This window comes from Trachemys scripta, chromosome 10 (genome assembly GCF_013100865.1).
Source record: "Trachemys scripta elegans isolate TJP31775 chromosome 10, CAS_Tse_1.0, whole genome shotgun sequence".
In the NCBI taxonomy this organism is placed as follows: domain Eukaryota; kingdom Metazoa; phylum Chordata; order Testudines; family Emydidae; genus Trachemys; species Trachemys scripta.
The window spans coordinates 4,273,642-4,296,904 of NC_048307.1; the positions used below are offsets into that span (position 1 = coordinate 4,273,642).

The 23,263-nt window shown below is 44.6% G+C and overlaps 1 protein-coding gene across 1 annotated transcript in view; it reads left to right on the forward strand.

Moving 5' to 3' along the window:
- Positions 1-22,631, forward strand: part of HS3ST6 (heparan sulfate-glucosamine 3-sulfotransferase 6) — a 114,461-nt gene extending 91,830 nt beyond the window's left edge. Inside the window, exon 2 of the mRNA XM_034784538.1 lies at positions 16,033-22,631. Coding sequence (XP_034640429.1) covers positions 16,033-16,651 — 619 coding nt within the window. The 3' untranslated portion in view covers positions 16,652-22,631. The remainder of the gene's footprint in view (positions 1-16,032) is intronic.
- Positions 22,632-23,263: the final 632 nt, after the last annotated feature.

The window sequence follows — 23,263 nt, forward strand, 5'->3', positions numbered from 1 at the left end:
CTTTGCACAGGTTTTAGCCCGGATGAATATCCGGTGGAAAATTCATCCCAGAAAGTGAGCTCTTTGTCAGTAACATTTAGTTATGTGATACCCTCTTTGATGAGTTCTTGCTATCCATCGGGGGACACAGAATCATGGGTTAGTGTGCAGGGGACCCTAGCAACATCCCAGTGGGAGAGGGCACGGGGCTCACTGGTGTCTGGTAGTGAGTTTCAGCTGGCCAGTTCAAAGTATCTCAATTTATTAATGTCATAAACTACGTGTCGTGTAAGGTATCATTAGAAAACTAACAAAACCCAGATCATTAATATTCTTGTGTGATGTGTGTCTGATAAACACCCCGGGGACCATACAAATATGAAGGAAATGTAGAACTAACGTGTGTTCATCAGACAAGTCCAGGGAATGGGTAAACCGGTTTCTCTCGGATAAAGGACAGGCCAACGCCTCCAGCCAGATGTCATTGGAGTCAATTAGCAATCACACGTCAAGTGGCCATTCATTTGCATTGGAGAGGACAGGAACAACTCAACTTGCATTTTAGCAAACACCAGCAGGGGAAGAAACCTGCATGGAACTTCTTTCCCCACCAGACTCACAGCTTGAATGAACTTTATTTGGGTGGGTAAGCTTAAGAGGAATCCTTTGCTGAGATTCAGTGGACTATAAAAGAAAGGGGCAAAGAACCCCAAGTTATCTTTCACCTAGGATAGGACAAGGGGAACCAGCAGCCTGTGGTTCTGTGAAAGGTCCTGACTAAGAGCAAGTCAGCCATGCTGGGCAGAGTGGTTGGTGAGAGATCATCTTAAACAAAGGCTGTTGCTTGCTAGATTAAGTTTCAGACCTTTAGATGGGTATTTTTCACTTGGTGCTTGTAACCTTTTCCACCTTTATTTCTTTTACTTGGCATCACTTAACCTATGTGCTGCTGTTAATAAATCTAAACCAACCCAGTGCTGTGTTTGAATTGAAGTGATTGTTAACTCCAGTTCATGTGGCAAGCTGCTGGGTATTGGTTCTTTAAAGGAGCAAACAAACCTCATTATTCCTCTGAAAGGTGCAGGGAAGGGCTGGATGTAGTAGAACACACGGTTTTGGGGAAATTTGGGGCTGGGAGTACATGGGGTTATTTGGTTGGTGGTAACCAAGGCTGGTGGAGAGCAGCATGTGGCTGGGGTGTAACAAACAGGCTGCTGCAATCAGAACGCCGACCCAGAGCGGCTTACCACACAGACACTCGGTGCATGCTTGTCTGGTGTCCTGGCTGTGAGCCACAACAGCAAAGCCCTGCAGGCACCCAGGGTTACAGGGCAGGCAGGACACAACCCCTCACTGGTCTGGATTCCATCCCCAGAAAGGGACAACCCCACATCATCCCTTAGGATGATTCAGCCTGGTGCACCTCGGTACTTTCAGACCAATAATAATCTGTGTTGGGTCAGTGCAGAGTTGGGGCAGGACTGTGGTCCCATCTCCTCCCTAACTGTTCTCTAGCCTTTCACACCCCCCATCTGGACCAGGCCTGTCAGATTAGTTATCCAGCTTTCCACACCGTGCCTGCAACTCTTGGACTCTGCCTTGTTCCCCTTTTCTCTGCAGCAGATCACTGGCAATCTCATGGCTTAACCCTGGGTTTGACAATGCCCCCTTCTGTAGCTGGCAGTAACACGTTTATACCCATCCTCGGGGTGATTCTCTCATACGGTTCCTGGGCTACATGTATGCTCCACCTATCACGGAGGTGGTGAGTTTGCCCAATGCAATGTAGGAACTTTCCTCAGCCCTCTTTTAGATTGAGTTAGAGAGAGATGCTTGGAACAAATGTAAGCCTGCCGCTAAATACAAGGGGTGAAGTCCTTTCTCAGTTACACGGGTGTCAATCTCAACAGCCTGTCATGCTGACTAATATTGTCTCATCATTCCCTGGTGCTCCCCTGTCTGTCTGTCTGTCTCTCCATCTCTCTGTCTCTTGTCTTATGCTTAGATTGTAAGCTGTTTGGGGCAGGGACTATCTTTTTATTCTATGTCTGTACAGTTCCTAGCACTGTGGGGTCCTGGTCCGTGACTGGGATGCCTAGACCCTATGGTAATACAAACAATAAGTAATACTAATAGTCATTGTTCTGCATTGATCTCCCAGCCCAACTGGAAGCCTGGGGCAGTGATGAATTATGTTGATTATTTGGCCGTCTTTTGGTCTGGTAGCTGCAGACACGTGTGCATCCATTCCGATTGAGAGTGCCAGCTTTGCAGTCTAAGAAGCCTCGGTCTGCAGGAAAAACCCTAATGTACCATACGTACAAGTGGCAGGACTAGCTAAGAAAACGTAGCAGTTAAACTTCTGGAAACCTGGCTTTTATTCATCCTTTTTCCTTCATTCCAAGCTAATTGAATGCGATGCTGTTTAATATAGTTAGTGAGGAAAACCCTGGTGTTGCATTTGGAAAGGCCAATCTCACACTAAATAACATTGCTGGGGGCCCCGTGGGGACTTGCGCCAGTCCTTTCTCCAACGCTCCAGATGGGGAGAGGCTGGGAGGTACTTTTAACTCATCAGTTCCACTCTTGCCTCTTTTCCTTGGCTGCTAAAAATAGATGGGTGGTGACACTAGACGGCTCGCCGTTTGTCTGCAGGATACAGAACTATTGGCAAAGGCAAAGCTTCTTCAGCCCGGGATGTACACACGCAGTTGGCTGATGCACTTCTTCTGAACCTGCCAAAGGTTGCCAAGCCATGGGATCAATTTATATTCCTATAAAACTCAGTTTCATGCACCAGGCTCCCCGTTTCAGCTTTCTGGGGCTTGTTCTATCACATACCTGTCCGAGCTCTGAAGGCCTCAGTGGCTTAACTGACTGGGCTGGATTGTCACCCCATCTTCCGCTGGTGGGCAGCTACTCTCCATGAAACACATGGGATTCCCCATGTGAAGATCTGCCCGCCGGTGGGGGTTGGAGGGCTCATAGTCTGGCCCTAAGACAGGAGTTGGAATTGGAGGAGATTGGAAGTCTCTGACCACTTCTCAGTCAACTCGTAGGGGTCTCCCCTTAATACTTTCCCCACTGCTAGGTGTAGTCCTGAAGAAACCACCTGGTGTGATTAGGGCTTGTCTAGGCATGGCCAAGAGCTCCGGATGGCGACTGCATTGTGTTTCTGTATTTGTTGGAAGTGGAAAAGATTCTGCAGTGAGGACTCTGTTAGCACGGGGGGTTAGTGTGATGTGTGGGTCTAGGTACGTTCAGGGTGGTTTCCTCGACAGGCCATTTCCTTATTTCTCCATGTTTGCATTGGGCGGTTTTGCATGTCGATTAACCAACCACATCTTTGTTGGTGGGGACATACGTCGGAACCATTCCCAGCTGCCCTTTTCTGAGGGGTCGGAATGAAAAAATGAACTCACAAGGCATGTGCCAATCGTCACACTGATGGCTCTGCTTCTGTGTGTTGTGTCTTTCCTCTCCCATCTTTCATCTCTTGTTTAGATGGGAAGCTTTATGGGCCAGGGACTGTCTCTTCGTATGTGAGTGTATGGCGGGTAGCCCTTTTGGGTTGCTACTGCAATATTAATCAAAATGACCTGAACATGCTTTGACGTGAGTTCTCCGTGATCTGTGACCGCATTGGCTGGAGTCATCTTTACTTTATAGAAGTTTAACACTAGTCTGGATTTGTTAATTTCATATGTCTGTGCAGTTGCTGAGTATAAAAAAGAATAACACTCTCAGTTAGGAAACTCATCAAACAGAAGCTAAACTATTGGTTTAAAAAAAATTCCCCAGGCTAGGGCAAGTGGCTGAGCTTGTTTTCAATCATGCAGTGTAAAAATTGCTGCCGTAAACTGAATTTAAACAGCATAAAGGTGCACATCTGGTGTTGCAGGGTTGGTCTAATCCTTTCCAAATACCCTCAATGAGCATTCATTATTACGCCTCCCTTTGAAAATCCAGGAGGAAATTTATGGAGTAGATCGGATTGAAACGTGGAATTTTCATTCCATGGGAAATTTTGACATTTCAAATTTTTTTAATTGCAAATTGGAACAAAAAGTCAAAATTTCCTGCAAAACAAAATTCCCTGAAAGAAAAATCATTGAGGCTCAATCAACATTTCATTTTCATTTAGACTTTTAAATATATTTTTTATTTTTTTTTTAATTTTCCTCTTTCCTATTTGTATTTTTCAATTAGGGTTTAATCGTTTAAAAATGATCGTGTAGAATCATGAAAAATTAAATAGATTTCAAAATGCAAAGTCAGTTTGGAGAAAAAACCAAAATGTTCCGTTCTCAGAAGGACCTAATCTAAACATTTTGAGCATTTTTTAGAACAAAATTTTATTGAAATTGACGTGTTTGCGTGTAATATTTCTAGTTGGAGATCTTATAATCACTGAAGATTAATGGCAATTTTGGCATGAGGGATTAGGTAGGAAGGATGTTTCCATCGTTAGCGAGCTAGCTTGGGACGTGGAAGACAGATTCAGGTTCAATTCCCTGCTCTGTCACAGGCTTCTTATGTGGGGAAGTCACTTAACCTCTCTGTACGTCAGTTCCCCATCTGTACAATGGGGATAAAAGCACTGGTCTTCCTTGCAGGGGTGTTGTGGGGATAAATACATGAAACATCGAGAGGTGCTTACATACTGTGGTGACGGGAAGCATAGAAATACCCAACACATCTAGCTGCATCCTAGCCAAATTGTCACTTTGTTTTCTACGTTTGCAGTGTCTTTTTCTTATGGGTTTGTAAATAAATTTCGCAATTTTTAGCCCCAACATTTATTGGTCCAAAAATGTGTCCCAAAAAGTGCATTATTCGGCATTCCTTAGACACCATTCTCATCCTCAAAAAACGTTTATTTCATCGGGAAGCAGAAACAATATCATGTGACTTTAGGGGACCAATCGCATACCACGAACAACAAATAGTAGAAGTGAACAGCTTGCGATCGACCCCAGGGACTGAAATTTGTTTGCGTAAGAGCTATGGTGTAAATATTTGTGAATAACAAATACTTCCTTAGAATTCAGGATCATGACTGCTTTGCAATGAGTAATAATGGTATATTTCCTACAGTGGTTACATAGGATCCTTTCTCTTTAACAAAGTTGCCGTTGGACATAATATATATTTTTTTCCTTGAGGCGTCTCAGAGCCAAAACGTTGTGCTTGCTTATGGAAATAAGCTGGGTAGAAAAGAAATTCCAAAGTGAACTTTTCCCTATTTTGCTAATGCATCAGGAAACCCCAGAGTGAGAGATTGTTTTAAAAAATATTACATTTGGCTGCAAAAGTGCTCACTTATTTCTCCGCTAGCTTATGCATTATTAAAACCCATGCCTTATGGCAATTTTCAAAGCCAAAGGTTGGTTGTATTTTTTTTTTTTAATTTAAACAAAATGGATCTTATCTTAGAAATTAAAAAATCTGTTTCAAAGCTCAGTGCTGAATGAGCTAATGGTAGAGAGTGTGTATGCATAGCTAGCTCGCAGGCCAGTGATGAGCGTTCATCAGAGCCATCTGCATTAGTGCTAATGTAATGTTACTGTTTGGCGACGCTGTGGCCTAGTTGTTAGATCAAAGTGTTTGGAGGCAGGGGGAAGTAATTCCGACCAAGCCACTGAATTGCTCTGGGGTCTGGGGCGAGTTACTTAATTTCCTTGTGGTGTACTCAGATGAGTTGTGAGAGAAAGGCAGATCTATAGTGCACATTTTCCCACATGTAGAGTTTCAATTCTTGTTGATGGCAGTTTCTCAATCTGCAGACAGAACCGGAGCCAAATTGGCAGTCGGAAACTGGGATCCATTTTTGCTGGAGATCAGAGAGGAAACTTTCTCCCCTCATTCTGGAACAGGCTGAGCATCAGGTCGTGTCACTTTCTACATTTGGTTAATGCTGATAATACTTTGCACTTCTATAATGTTTTCCATTGGAAGAATTCGAAGTGCTTTAAAAGCACAAATTAATCCAGCTCCACAGATGCTGTGAGGGAGAGGAATTATTATCATCACCATCTCACAGATGGGGAACTGATGCACAGAACAGGTAAGTGATTTACCTGTGCGGCCAGGAGTAAAACCCAAGAATCCTGGGATGGAACCAGGGCCCTCCAGAGCTAAAGGCATGAGCTAATGAGGACAGTTTGAGGACTGTGTTGAATTACAGATGTGAGTAAAGATACTCATGTGCTTAAGTGTTTCCAGGCTGAAGCCGTTTGGTTGGGAGCGCCGTAGGCCAGGAAATACGTCAATCTGAGCTAACAAACTGCTGTGTACGACAGCCAGGTGACATTTTTTGGCTGAAACTTTTTTTCAGCAAGAAACACAGAGTTAGCAAAACCAAAAGATTTCACAAATTTGTGCTGATTTTGCTGAACTTAAAAATCTGAAAAAAAAAATTTGAAGTGTTAATTTTTGACATTTTCAAAATGAAATGTTTCAATTTTTGGTTCAAAATGACTTTTTGTTTGCAAATTTCTTTTAAGGTTATTAAAACCTCCCCTCTCCCCCAAGAAAATGTTTAAAAATGGAGAAAGCCCAAAAGAAACATTTTAGATTTTGTCATAACAAAACATTTCATTTGACCCCCCCAACGTAACTTCCTAAGCGTGTCTCCAAACCACCAAACATCAAAGCGTCGCATATATTGCATTTAGCAAATGTAACACAAGATGCTGGATCAAAATCAAACTGCTGCCATAAAGTCATCAAACATATTTGTATTACTCCTTGAAAGCCATAACTCACGATTAGCAAACGCCCCCAGGCTTGTGCTGCCATCTCCACTTCCGCTTCCTGGCTTCAGCCCAATAAAGCAGCCGGTCAGCAGTTTTTTAGAAGTTGGTTGGAATGTGCTTTCCTTCTGGCTCGAACCAATACGATGGAGGCTAAAGCAAAAGAGGTTCAGGTTAAATAATTTGTCCAAGCAAAAGCAAATCCATTCCCAATGGAAATCCCCAGTGCTACGGGGAGCATGTGTAATGGAAGCCATGCAATGTTTGGCTGACTTCAAACAAGGGAGGAATTTAAGGAATTGCATTACAGGGCTGCCCAAACAAGCAAGGTATTGAGAGACAATATAATCTAGTGGATTGGGCACTGGATAAGGAATCCGTTGATCTGGGTTTGAGCTCAACTCTGCTACTGACTTGCTGTGCAACCTTGGGCAAGTCTCTTCATCTTTCTGAGCCTGGGTGCCTTCCCACTGTTCGTATTTATGTAGATAGTACATACCCTGCAGAGTTTACAGTCTCTCACTAGGTCTAGCACAATGGGACTCAGCACTTGGTCAGGGTGTCCAGGCATTATTGTAATAAAAATATACACACACATTTCCAATTTGGCCTTTTTTCTGTTCAGGAATAATCTTTGGTAAGATCTGGATTTTTATGGCTCTGTTGTTATCTGTACTTGTTCACAGAATATCTCTATTAACGTAGTTGGGCAGACAGGATTATCTGCAAACAGTTCAGATCGATAACGCCATCTGGTATTTTAATATTTGGAATTCACTGTTCCAGGTGCACGATTAGCCACTTGATGATTACCTGTTCTGTTCATTGCCTCTGAAGCACCTGGCATTGGTCACTGTCGGAAGACAGGATACTGGGCTAGATGGACCTTTGGTCTGACCCAGTATGGCCATTCTTATGTTCTTAATATCAATGTTTATTTTAAAGCAATTTTTACTTTTATCTAAAGTGATAAAATTTAAAATAATTTTCACAGTTGTGAGAAATTGGGGGGGGGTGTCAACACTGGGGGGATCAGACAATTATTTAATGATAGTAGACACTGACATTCAAAAGGGCTTATAACTATTAAATCACCTTGTAACCATTGTCAACATCACATGGCAAAATATACAAAGTAAATATTCTTAAATCAAACTCTATGTTCTCATGCAGCACTTTTCTCAATTTGCTTATGTGTAGATTTTTATCATTACTGATGGAAATATTTTTCTGTCAGTTGTTGTGTGTTTGGTGAAATCGATGTTCACAGACATTTACCGATAAAAACCGAATCCTTCCAAGCCTAAATAGAAAAGGGTCCTGCAGACTAACTGGCTGCAGCCCTGACACAAACCGCAACGCCTCAGAATAATGGAAGGGAAAGAGAACAATTGCTGAACGTAGCTAGGAACTGCCCCTCATAATGCACTGCTCACAGATCCACTTCAGTGGCTGGCAGAGCATTTCAGATGAGCTCCCTGCCTAGCAAAGCTACGGATGGAGCGGTCGGAGTCATCTATTTTTTTTAAAAACAATATGTTCTGATTGTTCAGACGTTCTCATTCCGTAGCTTCTTTCCTTTATTTGATTACCCACTTCATAATCTTTCCGGTTTGTTCACTTGAGAGGCGAAGACGTTTTTGAGGCGGATCTGCTGACAATGTATGTCTCACAGAACAGCTGTTGGTAAAGGTTACCTTTTGGATACTGGCTGCTAATGCACCAGAGGAATTGAAACACTTCTCTTTATTTCCATGTTGCTTTTTAAGCTGTGTGGAAGATTTCATTCGCTTTAAGGTACTTTAATTTGGGGAGTAGACGACACAAAAGCCACCACCTCTAAATAACACTAATTGGGCAGGTTCAGCAGTAGAGTTGATTGGAAATCAAAATTTCCATCCCGTCGAAATTCCAATATTTCGATACTTAGTTTTGTCCCGCATCTGGACGAAAAGTCAAAATAGGGAAACTTTTCACGGAGCAGAAAGGTCCAGTAAAATTCTGCCTGGAAAAGTTGAAATGTTTCGTTTCAGTGTATCAATTTATGAAATGTTGACATTACTCTCCCTGTCCTTCAGCCACTGCGGTGCATGGTGGGGCCCCTAGGAGGCCCTGTGACAGCTCAGCCACACAGAGGGACTGCTGTGCATCATGGGAGGTGTAGTCTGCCTGGGGAACTTGACTGATAGAGGAGAATGGGAGCAGGAGGGATCTGGAACTACAGTTCTCATGAGGCACTGCAGTCCCTCAGGCAGCTGCAGAGATGATGGTTCATCTGGAACAAAACATTTCATTTCGTTTCACCTGACAGAAAATCCTCCCCAAATTTATCTGCGTCAGTGCAGCATACCGGAAACTATGTATGTCAGTGAATTGCATGAACAGCAGTAGTACTGCAGCAAGTGCAAACCGCAAAGATGGGGCGTTAGGTACAGACTGAAATGGCTGCAGATAGGGAAAACCCCGGCACTAATCCTAACAATGAATAAACAACTCTGGAAAGGAAACTACAAACTACACAAATCATAAACAACGCGCACACACATGCGCGGGCACACAAACTCACAATCTCTGACCCTCATTCCCACTCGTTCACCAAATCACTCCTAATTCCACGCAGCTGCTTATCTGCACACGATCCCATGCATTGCAGCCACGGGCACTGGTGCAAGTAGGACTATGAGGACTCTGGTGGTGGTGTGCACCAGGGAGGCAGCTACCCTCAGTTGCAGGGGGGCACTTGGTTACAGGTTCAAGCAGGATGTTTTAAAACTGTGCTCCCTCCGATCCATCTGGAAGACCAGGTGTGATGGAGGAGTCAGAAGGTGACTCCAGGAGCTGGAGTAGATGATCTCTTGAGGTCCCTTCCAGCCTTACCTTTCTATTCTTCCATGATTCACCAAGGGAAAAGTGTGGAGCTTTCTGGGAAATTGGGGCTAGCCCTGAGGGTGATGAGCAGGGACCAGCTGGAGGCTAGTGCACCGGGGCCCTATTGCTGACAGGGGCCATTGTGCTGCTAGTGTGACATAAATGATAAATATAGTAATAATAATAGTCCTTAATTAGCCTTGGAGTCAGCTAATTTGGGGGCAGATCCTGAGGTCTGACTCAGGAAAACTCGGGTTCAATTTTGTTGGAGTAAGATCTCAGGATCTAGCCCTTTGCTATTAGCAAATCACTCCGATTCTTTTGTCCTTATTGCTAGACTCCCCTGAGCCTTCCTGAGTTCATCTGTATCCTGCCTGCCAGGGAATGGCTGAGCAATCCCCCCATAGGCTGGCCCGTTGTTTGTTACTAGGAGAACATCACTTCACTAGTGCATGAGACAGCCTGGTGCTATGAAATTATCATGACTGTGAGCCCTGTGGTTGGGACAGTGTCCCCGTTGCATGGGACAAGAGACTGATGTTCACGGTAAGGAAGTCTACATGCTTCCAAATCTCTTTCCTTCCTCTCGCTGCACCCCCTTTGGCATTACACCTCACGTCTAGCTGATGTGGACAGAAGACAACTTTGGGGGTCATCAAAGGGTTGGGTTAGGTTGTAGGGAGCAGGTTATTTTGCAGCACATCCCAGCTAGGCAGGGTAAAGGGTAGCGTCATGTGAAGCTCAGTGGGATTTGCTCCCATGGGTTCCCAGATATCGCTTCACCTGGGTTCACCCAGCCATCCCCGTGCTGCTTCTATGTCCTAGACATCTGCAGCTTTTGGACTCCCGGAGAAGTCTGACGGGCCTGGGAAACTGGTATTGTGTGAATCCAGACCAAAGTGAAATTGAGCAAATTTTGGTGACAGGTAGCCAGTCTGGACTGTAATAATATATATTGGAAGAGAGTGATAAAATACCATTCAGTGGGGATATTCTCATCGGGTAGGAATTGCCATGCTGTCAGACCAGGGTCCATCTACTCCAATATCCTGTCTCTAGCAATGGTTTCAGAGAAAGGTGAAGGAAACGCTGCAGTAGGCAGTTATGGGGTAACCTGCTCCCAGGGAAAGTATCTTCCTGCCCCCCCGTCAGTTAATATAGTAACAACAGCTAGCTGTCATACAGCACTTTCCATCTGTCGATCTCAAAACACCTCCCAAAGGAGGGCACTCTCAGGGCTGGATTAATACATAGGCAAACTAGGCACGTACCTAAGGCCCACCTTCATGAGGGGCCCAACCCAAGGGGCATTGCGACCCCCTTTGCCCCAGCGCAATGCCACCTGCTCAGATTTGGCCCGGCCTCCCCCTGTCATCCCGGAGGGCCCCAGGGTCAAACCTGAATGGCCAGTGGGGCAGTCAGTGCTGCTCCTCACTGCTGCCATGAGGCTGGCTCCTGCACCGGGGCTCCCCACTGGGGCCTTCTTGGCCTTGTCCCACTTCCAGCAACCCCTGACCCCTCTGCTCTGCCCTCTCAGCGACAGCCTCGAGACCTGTTAGATGTACAGGGCGCTGCCGTGAATGCCCACATGGGGAAGCTGGCCCAAGGAGCCCGGAGGATGGGACATGTGGGGCAGTGTCTGTGCAGCAGGAGCCAGTCACTGACTGACCTGGACAAAAGAGGGTTAACTAAGCAACATCTGTGCGGTGGGAGCGAATGTATTTGGGTTAATAGATCACTCACTAGTGTAACTGTGCTGGTTAATATAAATATGTCCACACCGTGGGAGCTTAGCTGGCCAGCAGAGGGGCCCAGAAGTGTATGTTTGCCTACGGCCCAGTGATGGGTTAATCCAGCTCTGGTTGCTATCGTTATTCACATTTTACAGGTGGGAAACTGAGGCACGGGGAATGGAAGTAACTTGCCCAAGGTCACTCAACAAACCAGTGGCAGAGGCAGGAATTGAATCCAGGGTTCCTGAGTCCCAAGCCAGTTTGGCTTGTGCTCTGAGCAGGAGTTTTATATCCCTTCCAAAATTCTGCTTTGTTTTTAATCCTTACAATTGTAACTCCACATTGCGCTGTTATGACATTAGCTGGGTGTTAGAACAAACAAAACTTTTCCCCTCTCCCACCCAAACTTGCATGCTGCCTGAAAAATAGAAACAGGACCAGATTCTCAGCTGTGTAAATTGGCATAGCTCCTACACCAGTTCATACCAGCTATTTAGCCTGGGTTGTTTATCATCATCTATACGTTTCAGTTCCCCTGCAGCACATTTCAGAGAGACGACAGGATATGCTAAAAGCACATTTGAATTTTTAAACAATGGCCGGGGTCTTATGTTGTCGAAAAAACATCTTGGAGTGTTTACTGGACAAGTCCAATGAAACACTGCATATTCCATGCGTTTCCTGCCTTCCTGGGGGAAGCGCTGGTCAGGGGAGTGGGTGGCAGGAGAATTAGCAAAGGAATGCGCAGGACTCAATCTGGCGTTTTATTTGCATTTTTGCTCACACCTTTTGTGTGCGAAATTGGGAACTGAACGGTTTTTAATAGAAGGAGTTCACTGTGCTGTTGGCAAGTCCCACAGCATCCCAGCTGGCCTCTTTACAGCTATTGATTAAACAGTAACATTGCCAGGAGTTCTCCATCCGTCACAGTGATGGGAACTCCAATCATGAAAACACAAGGGTGAGAAAAAAGAAGCCTTTACAATTACAACCTGCAGCTCACTAAATGAAGAATAAAAAACCGTTGAACACCCTATAAATATTTATTGGTGCAGCAATCAGAGAAGTTTGCTTTTGTGTTAAAAGACTTGAGACTGGATTTGTTGAGGAGTGCATCGGAGAGAGAGAGAGAGAAACCATCTCCAGTAAGAGAGAAAGTGAACTGAAAACACTTTGGCGGTTGGATTGTGATAGGGCAAGGTTAGGTGAGAGATTTTACCTTAGTCTCTTCTTTAGTAAAGTGAATTTGATTGGGCTGCTGACAGTGAGTAAAATGGGGCCAGATTCTTCTCTCTGACACCAATGAAATAGACTTCCATGGGGTTTTTGCACACCAGTGGCCTCAGTACACCTGCTGCAGGCTCCCCCAATGACTTCAAGAGGAGTTACTTGGGTCCTGCCGTGAGAGAACCAGGGGTGGACTTGCCTCAGGCCTAGAGAGGAGAGCTCCCTTTTTACAACTGCATCCCCTTCTGTACCAGAGACCAAGCAGCGGCATTGGAAGTCATCTCACTTCTCCGACCCCACAGGGTCCTAGTACAGCCTAGCAGAGTTGAATCTGTCCAAACTGGGCTAACTAGTGTGGTACAGTCCAAGCTTTTCCTTCTCCGTGTGCAGCCCGAAGCATGTGGCTACACCTGGCCGATAAACCTGTGTCGGTGAAGAGTTTGCGCTGTAACGCTTCTCGCTCTTTGACGTTGCAATAGAGACAGGTCTGTTAAAAGACTGTGCTGTAGAGTAAGTCCTTGAAGACCCAGTTCCCCACACTCCTCTCCTCTCACTTTCAGCCTCTCATTATTTCCAAGCAGCTCTGATGGTCCTCAGAGCAGCCCCAGTAACTCACGTAGTGCAGGCCCTCATCCACCTGCTAGGATATTTATGCAGACAGACTGATTAATTCTTCTCTCCTGCTCACCGGGTCTGAGACTTACACGGCACCAAACTGAGCTTGACAGCTCAGGAAGAGGGCAGCCCCTTTGGCTTCAGACAAGGAGTAGGGTTTGTGGAGGCGTCGGTCTGAAATCAATCATCGACACAGCTGGGCTCTTCTCTTCAAGAAGCCTGGGCCAAATTCACAGGGGGTGTATTCAGTGGGGCTATACCCAGTGGCAATGTGACCTCCCAAGCTGTTAGAGAGAACATTGCCATCCAGAAATTCTTTATATGGAAAGGTCCTTCCACGTTTCTTTGAAGGAAACCCAGCATTTTTCTAAAACTGTCTTAATTTCTAGCTTCCGAGTTTCCTTTTACGAAAAAAAAAAAAAAAAAAAAAAAGAGGATACTAGCTTCTTTTGAAAGCTCTTCTGAGGTCAGCCCTGTGTAATAGTGACACAATCCATGGCCCCCGAGGGCTTTTGTGGATTATAAGGCCAGACGGGATCATCATAATTGTTTAATTTGACGTCCTTTATCACACAGGCTAGAGAACCTATGTTGAGCCCATAACGTCTGTTGGAGCCATAGCAGAAAGACATCCAGTCTTGGCTTAGAGCCAGCAAGTGATGGCGAATCCATCACATTGCTAGGTGAGCACCATGGACTTGAGGCTTGCTGAGTTCCGTTGTTGCTCGGAACTCCACCGTGACCGAACTCGGATCCAAAGAAACAGACCCCAACCCTTTGAGCTGACAGAGAACCTCTCCGACCTGGGGCTGGCTGGAATGCAGTGAAACTATTTTGTAAAGAATTTCAAAGTTTTGACATTTGTTTTCATTCTGATGCAGAATGAAACCGAGGCCTTTGGAATTTTTTTCACAAGAAAACAAAAACAGCAAAGCAAGATATCTACCCACTCTGGAACCCAGGTTAAAGTCACTGCTTTGAATGATGCAGAGTGGGGACTGGAACTGGGGGTCCGCCATATCAGAGGAGTGCCTTATCCACTGGGCTATTGACTAGTCACACTTTTTGGTTTGGAATCAATGGCATTTTTCAGTGGAAAAGTTTCACCGACATTATTTCAACCAGCTCCAGTTAGCACTATTGGGTTTATGATACAAAGCTGAACAGTTCTGAGTCCATCCAGCAGGGGGCAGTCATGTACATACACACTGGCCAGCTCCTGACAATACCATTGTACGCAGCATTCTGTTTTGTTTTGGTAGCGAAATCTTGGAAGGGTCTCTGTAAGTGAGCAAGTCCAGCCTGTCAGAAAACAAAGTGCCCATTAAAGTCTAAATGGATCCCCACATCCCAGGTCTCATTAGCTGGCAGGCAGTTTAAAATGAACAAACTGATGTGTCAAGGCATGGTAAAAGGAGGAAAAAGGGGTTCTTTTTGGGGGTGTGAGAACTCTTAGAGTTCTCCTAGGAGCAACAGTCTGAGCTGTTTTTTGATTATGCTTCTAGGAGAGCGATCTCATAAACTGAGATTAGAACGTGGCGTTAGATCAGAGTCTCGGATTCATGAGTTTGCCCTTTAAAGGCATACCTGGGACTGGGGTGTATTCTAATCTCTGCAGGACGCTCTGTCTGTGCAGATCCCATGGCTATTAATGTCAGGGACGTGGCTAAAATCCAGCCAGGTTTTTAATGTTATCACAAGCCCAAGAGGGCATTTGGATTTTCAAGGTTTGAAGAGAATTCAGGTCTTGTGAAGGGGCCAGGAGTCACACACCATGCTGTCCCCACCAACCCTGACCTGCGGCCACTGTTTCTGGGGGTCAGAGAGTAGCTTAGTTTCCCCCACCATTTCCTCGGCTTTTTTGCTGATGATGCCAATGATGATGCCAATTAGTATCAACAATGACAGAGACTTTGGTGCTGTGGACAATTGGACAGCCTGAACTCGACCTGGCTCTCCACCCATTCAAGAGAGGGCCCAGACAGCCCTCAGATGTCAACATCGTCGCTCGTTATTATTATTTAACTTTTTTCTGGTAGAGCCCACAATGTGCCAGGTGCAGTACAAACGGAAGGGAAGGCGCGGTCATTACTGACCCATTCTGGAGTTCCACCAGCTAGTTAGAAAAGAGAGTCTTCTACTAATCATCCATTGCCACCCATCCACATTGGCCACGGTCCTGTAATTCTGCAGTCACTCCTCGGAGTGATCTCCAGATCTTATACCAAGGTCATTGACATCAGAACCTTGACCTGTGTGCTTAATTCAGGAGAAGACAAGTACTGTGATTGTCGTACTGTACTTTGCTTCTTGTCCACACTATTACAGACTAAAGCCAGTTCCTGCTCTGACTTACCTCCCATGCAACCCCATTGTAGTGAATGGGGTTGCACTTGGTGTGTCTGTCTGTACTGAGGTAGCATCTAGCAATCCCAGACAAGGATCAGGACTCCATTGTGCTAAGCACTCTGTAGACAAGTACCGAGGACAGTCCTTGCCCAAGGCAGCTCACAGTCTAGCCATGCCACAGGTGGACAAAAGAGAATAATGAAGTAGGGGTCTGTTGGAGAGGGAGGTAACAAAAGAAACAGAGTTTGGCAAAAAAATTGAAGTCACAACCCTAGTCAGGGCCTGATGGGAATGGCTTGTAGGCAGCACAATGCAATAGGGCTTAAGAAGGGATTTTAAAGCATTTTGATGAGGGATTTTCCCTGAGCATTGGGCTCGGCATGTGGGGGCTGACGGCTTGATATTATCCGCTCGTTCTTACACTGGTGCCCATCCCTGAAAGTGTTAATGGGTCAAAGCTGGACAGATCCACTTGAGTCATTACTGTTGTCCTTTCCTTTCCACAGGAACCTGATGCCGCGGACTATAGAGGGGCAGATCACGATGGAGAAAACCCCGAGTTACTTTGTGACCAAGGAGGCCCCCAAACGTATTTACAACATGTCCAGGGACACCAAGCTGATTGTGGTGGTGAGGAACCCAGTCACCAGGGCCATCTCGGACTACACACAGACACTGTCCAAAAACCCCACCATACCCAGCTTCCAGGCACTGGCCTTCAAGAACATCAGCACGGGCCTCATCGACACCACATGGAGTGCGGTGCGGATCGGCATCTATGCTAAGCACCTGGACAACTGGTTGCAGTACTTCCCCCTTTCAAAATTCCTCTTTGTCAGCGGGGAAAGACTCGTGAGTGACCCAGCTGGGGAGATGGGCCGAGTGCAAGACTTCTTGGGTCTCAAGAGAGTCGTGACAGACAAACACTTCTATTTCAATGAGACCAAGGGCTTCCCTTGCCTGAAGAAGCCTGAAGGAAGCAGCCGGCCCCGCTGTTTGGGGAAGTCCAAAGGGCGGCCTCATCCAAAAATCCACGGGCAGGTGATCCAGCGCCTGCAGGAATTTTATAGACCCTTCAACATGAAGTTCTATCAGATGACTGGGCAGGACTTTGGGTGGGACTGAGATCTCACCAGGCCATTGGCTTTCTAAGCCACAGTGGGGAGAGGGCAACTAGTCCCCTTAGCAGACCTACAGGGCCCTTTGCACATTGTGTGCCAAGCTGCCCAGGGACTCTAGCATAGGTGTGTCCAAGGCAAACTTTTGGAAGACACTTCCCATGTTCTAATTTATAATGGACCTGTTCCTGGAGAGAAATGTACACTTACTGAGTAGAGAGAAATATTTAAGAAAGAAAAACAAACAAACAAAACCCCCAACCCCAGATCAGATTAAATATTCTTCCATATAAATCTTGCTAATCTATATTAACCGGAATGATTTTCAGATGGTGTGTGTGTGTGTGTGTGCGCACGTGTGGGTGTGTGTGTGCGCAGTGACAAAGGCACTAAGATTCACAATAAAGCTTTGCAAATTAGAGTTGGCCTCCTAATGCTGCTGTAATATTCACAATCAGCCATCCCGAACCTTTTAATTAGCAGGGGAGAGGGCCCCAGCCATTAGTGCTGTGTTTAGTTCTTGGATGCCTTTCTTGCAAAGGGACACTAAAGATAACAACTGGAGCCAGGTTCGAAGCTGCTGTACAGCAATGTAGGTCCATTGACTTCAAAGGAGCTAGGTTGGTTTACATCAGCTGAGGCGCTGGCCCGGTATATTAAAAACACAAGTGATTCATGATGATAACATGTTAGGAGCCTGATCTTGCCCCTCCCATTGGAGTCAATGGAATTTTGACTTTATTGGGGCCAGTAGCATGCCCCAGTTTTAAAAAAAAATCTTATTTACTTTTTATGCTAGTGTGTGTGTGTGTGTGCACGCTTCACTGCTTCACTCAGTTGGGCCAGTGAATTTTGGCCTGGCTCCTCAAAGGCACCTAACTCCCTTCCATATACCTTTGAGGACCTGAGCCTTTGTGTTTCTACTCAATTTCACTTTCCAGCTTTTGGGCCTACACCCAGCAAGTTTGGTTTTCAGTTTCCCATGCTTCAAGAGGACATGGATGCCCTCCTCTTCCCAAAGCTCTTTTTCATTAAAATGTACAATAAATAAAGCATTGTGTTCATTAGAGTTTTGAAAAATCCCTTTTAAAAAAGACGAGCTGAATTTTGGACCTAAGTCACGTTCGGTGGCCTTAGAAACACTTACCTGGTTTGATAGTTTCTGCCAGATCTGCAAAATTGCTATAAAAATTTACTAGGCCACATCACAAAATCTGCTTGCCAGTTCTTTTCCCCATGACCGTACAAAATTATTGATACTTTGTCAGTCCAAATATTATTTGTCTTGGTGAGTGATCACGTAGCATATGACAGGGTTGGACAAAAGAACCGTAAATTGGCAAAGTTTGAAATAAAAGGAAATATTAATTCTGTGCCTAATAAGCACAATCGTCTTAAGCACATAGTCAGCTTTAAATTGGTACTTGCATCTAATTGACCTCAATGGGAGTTAAGCACCTGCTTAACTTAAAGCTTAAAGCTAAGCAGGTGCTTAAAGCTAAGCAGGTGCTTAAATGCTTTGTTGAATCAGGGCCTTAACAGCTGAGTCAAAACACTCGTTGAATAGAATGGGACGACTCATGTGCTTAAAGCTTAGACACATGTGCAAGTACTTGCAGGATTGGGGCCCTGTTTTCAGAATGGCACTTTGATCATTTTCTCTTTCCCATTTTGCAGCTGGCTCTGCATCTCACATGTTGATTTTTATTGAGGCGAATTTCCTTTCTGAGACTGGGCAGTGACTGGCATTTGATGATACATCTGGTCGAACAGCGACTCCAGAGAATGGTGTATTTTTCCTGATTTAAAATAGTCTGAAAGAATAAAAACAATTAGCAGCAGTAGTTCTGAATATATTCCAGATCCGGTTGCATTGTGCATCACATGTAACATAGGTGATAAAGTTGGAGACCTCCAAGAGTAATGACAAAAATCCCCTCCTCCCCCCAAAACAATTTTGCCGAAGAACATATAGCAAAAAAAGTCTGACCTTTAGCCCAGTGCCTACCAGTCGGTTTCCAGATTTGCAGCCACAAAGGGCAGTCATTGGAGGCCGGTGGAATGAGTTCAAGTGTTCTCATAGTTAAAGAGGGGCAAAAAAAACTTCATTAACCTTTCATAATCTTATTAGTGACTTGTTTGTCTTTTTAAGTAGCTCATTACATGGTTTTGGAGGGCCCCGGGCCCTGCATGGTTTTGTACTATGTGATAGGTCCATTTGATTCCGGTACAACATAGTCTCAGTGCTGGCTATCCTGTATGGCATAGGGTTGACTTGCTGTTTCAATGGTCACAAGCCATTGGTTGCAAACCATTCCAGCTGCATTGTTAAACAAAAATGTTAAACTCTTTTGGGTAGCCAGTGTTTTCCTAGACAAATACAATGTAAGCAAAGAGCCTCTGCCCTTCCCAGTGCATCCCTTCGTGTTCCAGTCATTCTCCGGATTGATTTTGCATCTGGCATTTTACATAGGGTGTTTTTAGTTGGTTTGCAATACAAGTCGTTAAAGCTTCTCCCACTTCTTTGCTTTTTCTACAATAAGAGGCTCCTCTTTGTTCTTCATCCTCTTCAGTGTAGCATTTCTTTTGTATGGGTGGCACTTGAAGACTCTAAACTCATGGCTAACGGTCAGCGTGTTAGTCGGTTTCAGACAGGAGGCTAATCTGTTACTGCCGCAACAAACGATGCACAAAATGACGCGACTCAATGTCAGGTCCAAGTTGAACATGAACAACTCAGCTATTTCTATATTGAGAGACAGAGAGAGAAACATGAATGTTTTTTGGTATCCCTTGGAAATAGACGTGACTTCTAATTTGCATTGTCTTTGCTCTGCTTTACATTCCTGTCAGTTTCTAAAGCCAACGTAGCCGCATTGTACCTGGTTAAGACGCTGTGCTAGGTTCAACAACAAACAAAATCTGGATTAATTTTCTGCGGCGCTCGAAAGGCTAGATTCACACCTGGCGTAAATCAGAGCAGCTCCATTGATTTCAGTGGAACTACAGTGATTTCAGGCCAGCTGAGGATATGGTCCTGAAGAGGGAATTGAAGCAGAAAGAGGTTCAGGCTACATGTAAATGGCTTCTTCCCCCATTTCCGTAGCTTTTTCTGTGAATCAATTCTACAGTTTCGTACAGTTGGGTGTGTCCAGCTTTGTACAAACCATAGAGGAATCTCTCTCTCCTCCCCTCATGCCCTACCCCTGCCCCTTTGAAAATTCATGTTAAGTGAGGCCCGATCCCAGGTGCTGCTGAGCGCCCTCTAGCCAGGGGATCTGAGGTTGCTCAGCCCTCAACAGCAGGTACCCAGCACCTCGTAAAATTGCCCCCCCTCCAAAGTGTGCAAGGAAATGGAAGTGCCCTCTCCGCCAACCCGCTGGGGGTTGGATGTCAGAGCCGCTGGAGCCTGTTGTCACTTTCGCTGGCAGCGCCACATGATGGACTGCACTTTGCTTGTTTAGGTTTTGTTTTCAGCCACGACATTCGACCAAATTATTCTCCACGAAGGGCTTTAAAGTTTCCCAAGTGCCTGTGAAAACCTGGAAACGCTGATCGTGATCCTATTTCTCAGCTGAGTGGCTACATTCAGCCAGAGCCATATTGATATGCAAAACGTCACGGGCCCCGGGTCTAAAGATGGTTTCTGTCTGCCTTGTGAAAGGGGTAAAGCCTAGGCCTTTCTAAAACTGCACAATACCATATAGACTATGCCATTTAAAGCATCTGAAGCAACCCAAAATGTATTGAAAGCTTGCTTTGCAGACTCATTAAGACTACTCAATAGGTTCTGGCAAATACCGTGCCAGGGCTGACCGCACGGATTAAGACTTTTGAAGTGATACACAAACCCCTTGCTTAAACTAATTGCTGCCCCATGGCTCATGAGGTCAAGTATTTGTATTCATTGCATTCGAGAGGAGCCACTTGTGGGGCTGTCCAGGTGAAGTCTGCACTTCATTAGACCGGGACAATAAGCTGGAAGTTCCCCGTAGGAAGGGGAAAGGTAACCAAGATGGAAATCTGATGGATCTCTCAAAGGAGAATCATTGAATACAAACAAACGTATGCCCAGCGCTGCAGGGTTTTTCCATGAAAGAGTTCCAAAATGGAATCGTGGTTTTGCAATCTAATATACTAAATGCGGGGAGGTATCCTTGCCAAATGCTTCATTAAGATCTTTGTTGTGCTACCCTAAAATGGCCAGTTCAATTCAAAGGGAATGTAACTTTAATTACATGTATTGGTCAAGTGTGTACAAATCTCTGTCGTTGTTTTGGTTCAGACACGATGCTGCAGTTTTTTGTTACTGTCACCCCTGGGAGTTACTTTGAAACCTATTACTTGAATTCTATGAATTTTGTTACAGGTATACTGAAAGAAAAATTGCAAAGGTGACTGAGATCAGAGAAAATCCATTGACATTTCATTTTCTTTGCCTTTAGCCCTAGATGTGTTTGCTGGGCAGCAAAATTTCATTCTTGCCTACAACACTGTGGGGATGTATTTTCCATATCCTGCTTTTAAACTTTCACAATGAATTGAACATTAATAAATAGGCCTAAAATGTTTGTATTCCTCTGTTTTGGGTAGGGGGACTTACCTCATCAGTAAGGAAAGAAAAGCAGCATTAAGAGGCAGAATTGGCATCCAAGTGATGGTGAATTAGAGAGGAGATGGGATAGTGAATGCTCTACCTTATATCACTGGGGCTGCTTGAAATTCAACTTCATCTCTTAAGAGTTCTTCATTGTAACACATTGAAAAACGCCACCGCAATCTTAGCAAATTGCTGCCATCAGTTAAATTGTTCAAAAGGCAACGTTATCCTGTGACAACACGAAAGCATTGCGCCCAGCATGAGAAATATAACATGCTTCAAACATCCATCAAGTTGTATGGCTAGCATTTCAATGTATGCAGAATCATTAGCCTAGGATAACCCTTAAAGCCTGAGGAATTCCAAATTATTCCCTTCTGTTTGCCATCAGTGGACAGTTACTGATTGCTGGTGAAAACCAAGATGCAACGTCGCCATTGGGCTGGTAGAATCAAATCCATTGATTGAGCAATGGTCGCTTTTGTGATGCATTGTTCCCCAATTACAAGTGGGTTCCTTTTAGCAACAGAATAGGGAACCCATCATTTGTTAACACATGTGCCTCATGTATATCCTAGAAGAAATGGCCTTGGTCATCACTTGTTAATGGGCCTAATTAAAAAAGCAAATTTAGAAAAATTAGGGGCGAGATTTTCTAAAGACCTCAGGCAGCTTTTTCATTAAGGCACAACATACCATAGTTCCCATTCCTCCCAATGGGAGCTGATCAGTGCTGACAGCATTTGAAAAAAAAAAAACTTTGACCTCTTCATTTTGGGTGTCTAAGAGGGACACTTAGAAAAATCTGTCCCCAATTGTGGGTACGGAGTACTTATGAAAATCTAATCCAAGATGTCTTTTCTTTTTCCCCACCAGCCAATTTCACCTAATTTACAATCACTTTTAAAAAAAAAATTCCTATAAGCCTGTGGGCATCAAACTTGTATTGTGAAAAACCAAAATGCTACAGTCTTTATTCAGGCAAAACTCCCCCAGAAGCCACTAGGAGTTTTGCCTCAGTAAGAATGCAGCTGCCAGCTCTGGAAATACCATAGTATGGTGTGAAATGTATTTGAACATTGGAAATTTTCAGCTGGATTGTTTGGCTTGGATTGTGCTATGTACTGACCAGTTATATTTTGATTTTTTTTCTCTTTTCCCTATATGGAAGATACATCTTTGTGTTTATATTTTAACAGAGAGAGTTCTGGGCCTGATATCACTCTCCTTTGCTGGAGTTTTCTCACCACCTGTAAAACTTGTACAAGCAGTCTCCACTGGGTTAACAACGCTGGGTGAAAATGTCAGAATCTGATCACACTAAAAAAAAATAACCACTATATTTTTCTGCACAAGATCTCTGAAAATAAAGTTCTAAAGAAAATGATGCAGGACTATTTTTGTTTTCATTGGTGTATTTGCTGTTCTGGACCAGTGTGAAAAATAGACTCTGGTTATTTTCATAGGTTTTCTCCCCCTTTTGTTCCTATCTTGAATTTGTAAAAATCCAGATTTTTCAGGTTACTTGGAAGTAAATATTTATTCTCCAGGATGTCTAGTTATAAAGGAACCTGGCCTCAAAACATGAGAGAGCGAGCGGGAGCCTGACATATATCAAACATTTTCTTCCTGCGTGCTACTGACAGCTGTTAGGTCAAGACATTTCCAAATTAGCATGCAAATGATGGTTTGGATAATGTGTATGGACTTCGGTTTGCTCCGAGAAAGACACCATGAGGCCTCCTACAGCTAAAAATGTAAGGATCATGCATACGTGATGCGAGAATCACAGACGGAGTGCCCTTCACTAGGCATAATCTGGGCACGTTCCTTCCATTAAACTGTGATCCTGGCATGCCTTGCATCATCCATGTGTGAGCTGAAATTGATCACAGAGAGAGGGAAGGCAAAGCTGAACATGTTAATGTGTCAAAGGTGCTTTCTTGCCAATGAATCCTGGTTATGTCACTCTACAGTGAACTGTAACTAGTAATTTTGTGCCTAATGCATCCTTCGTAA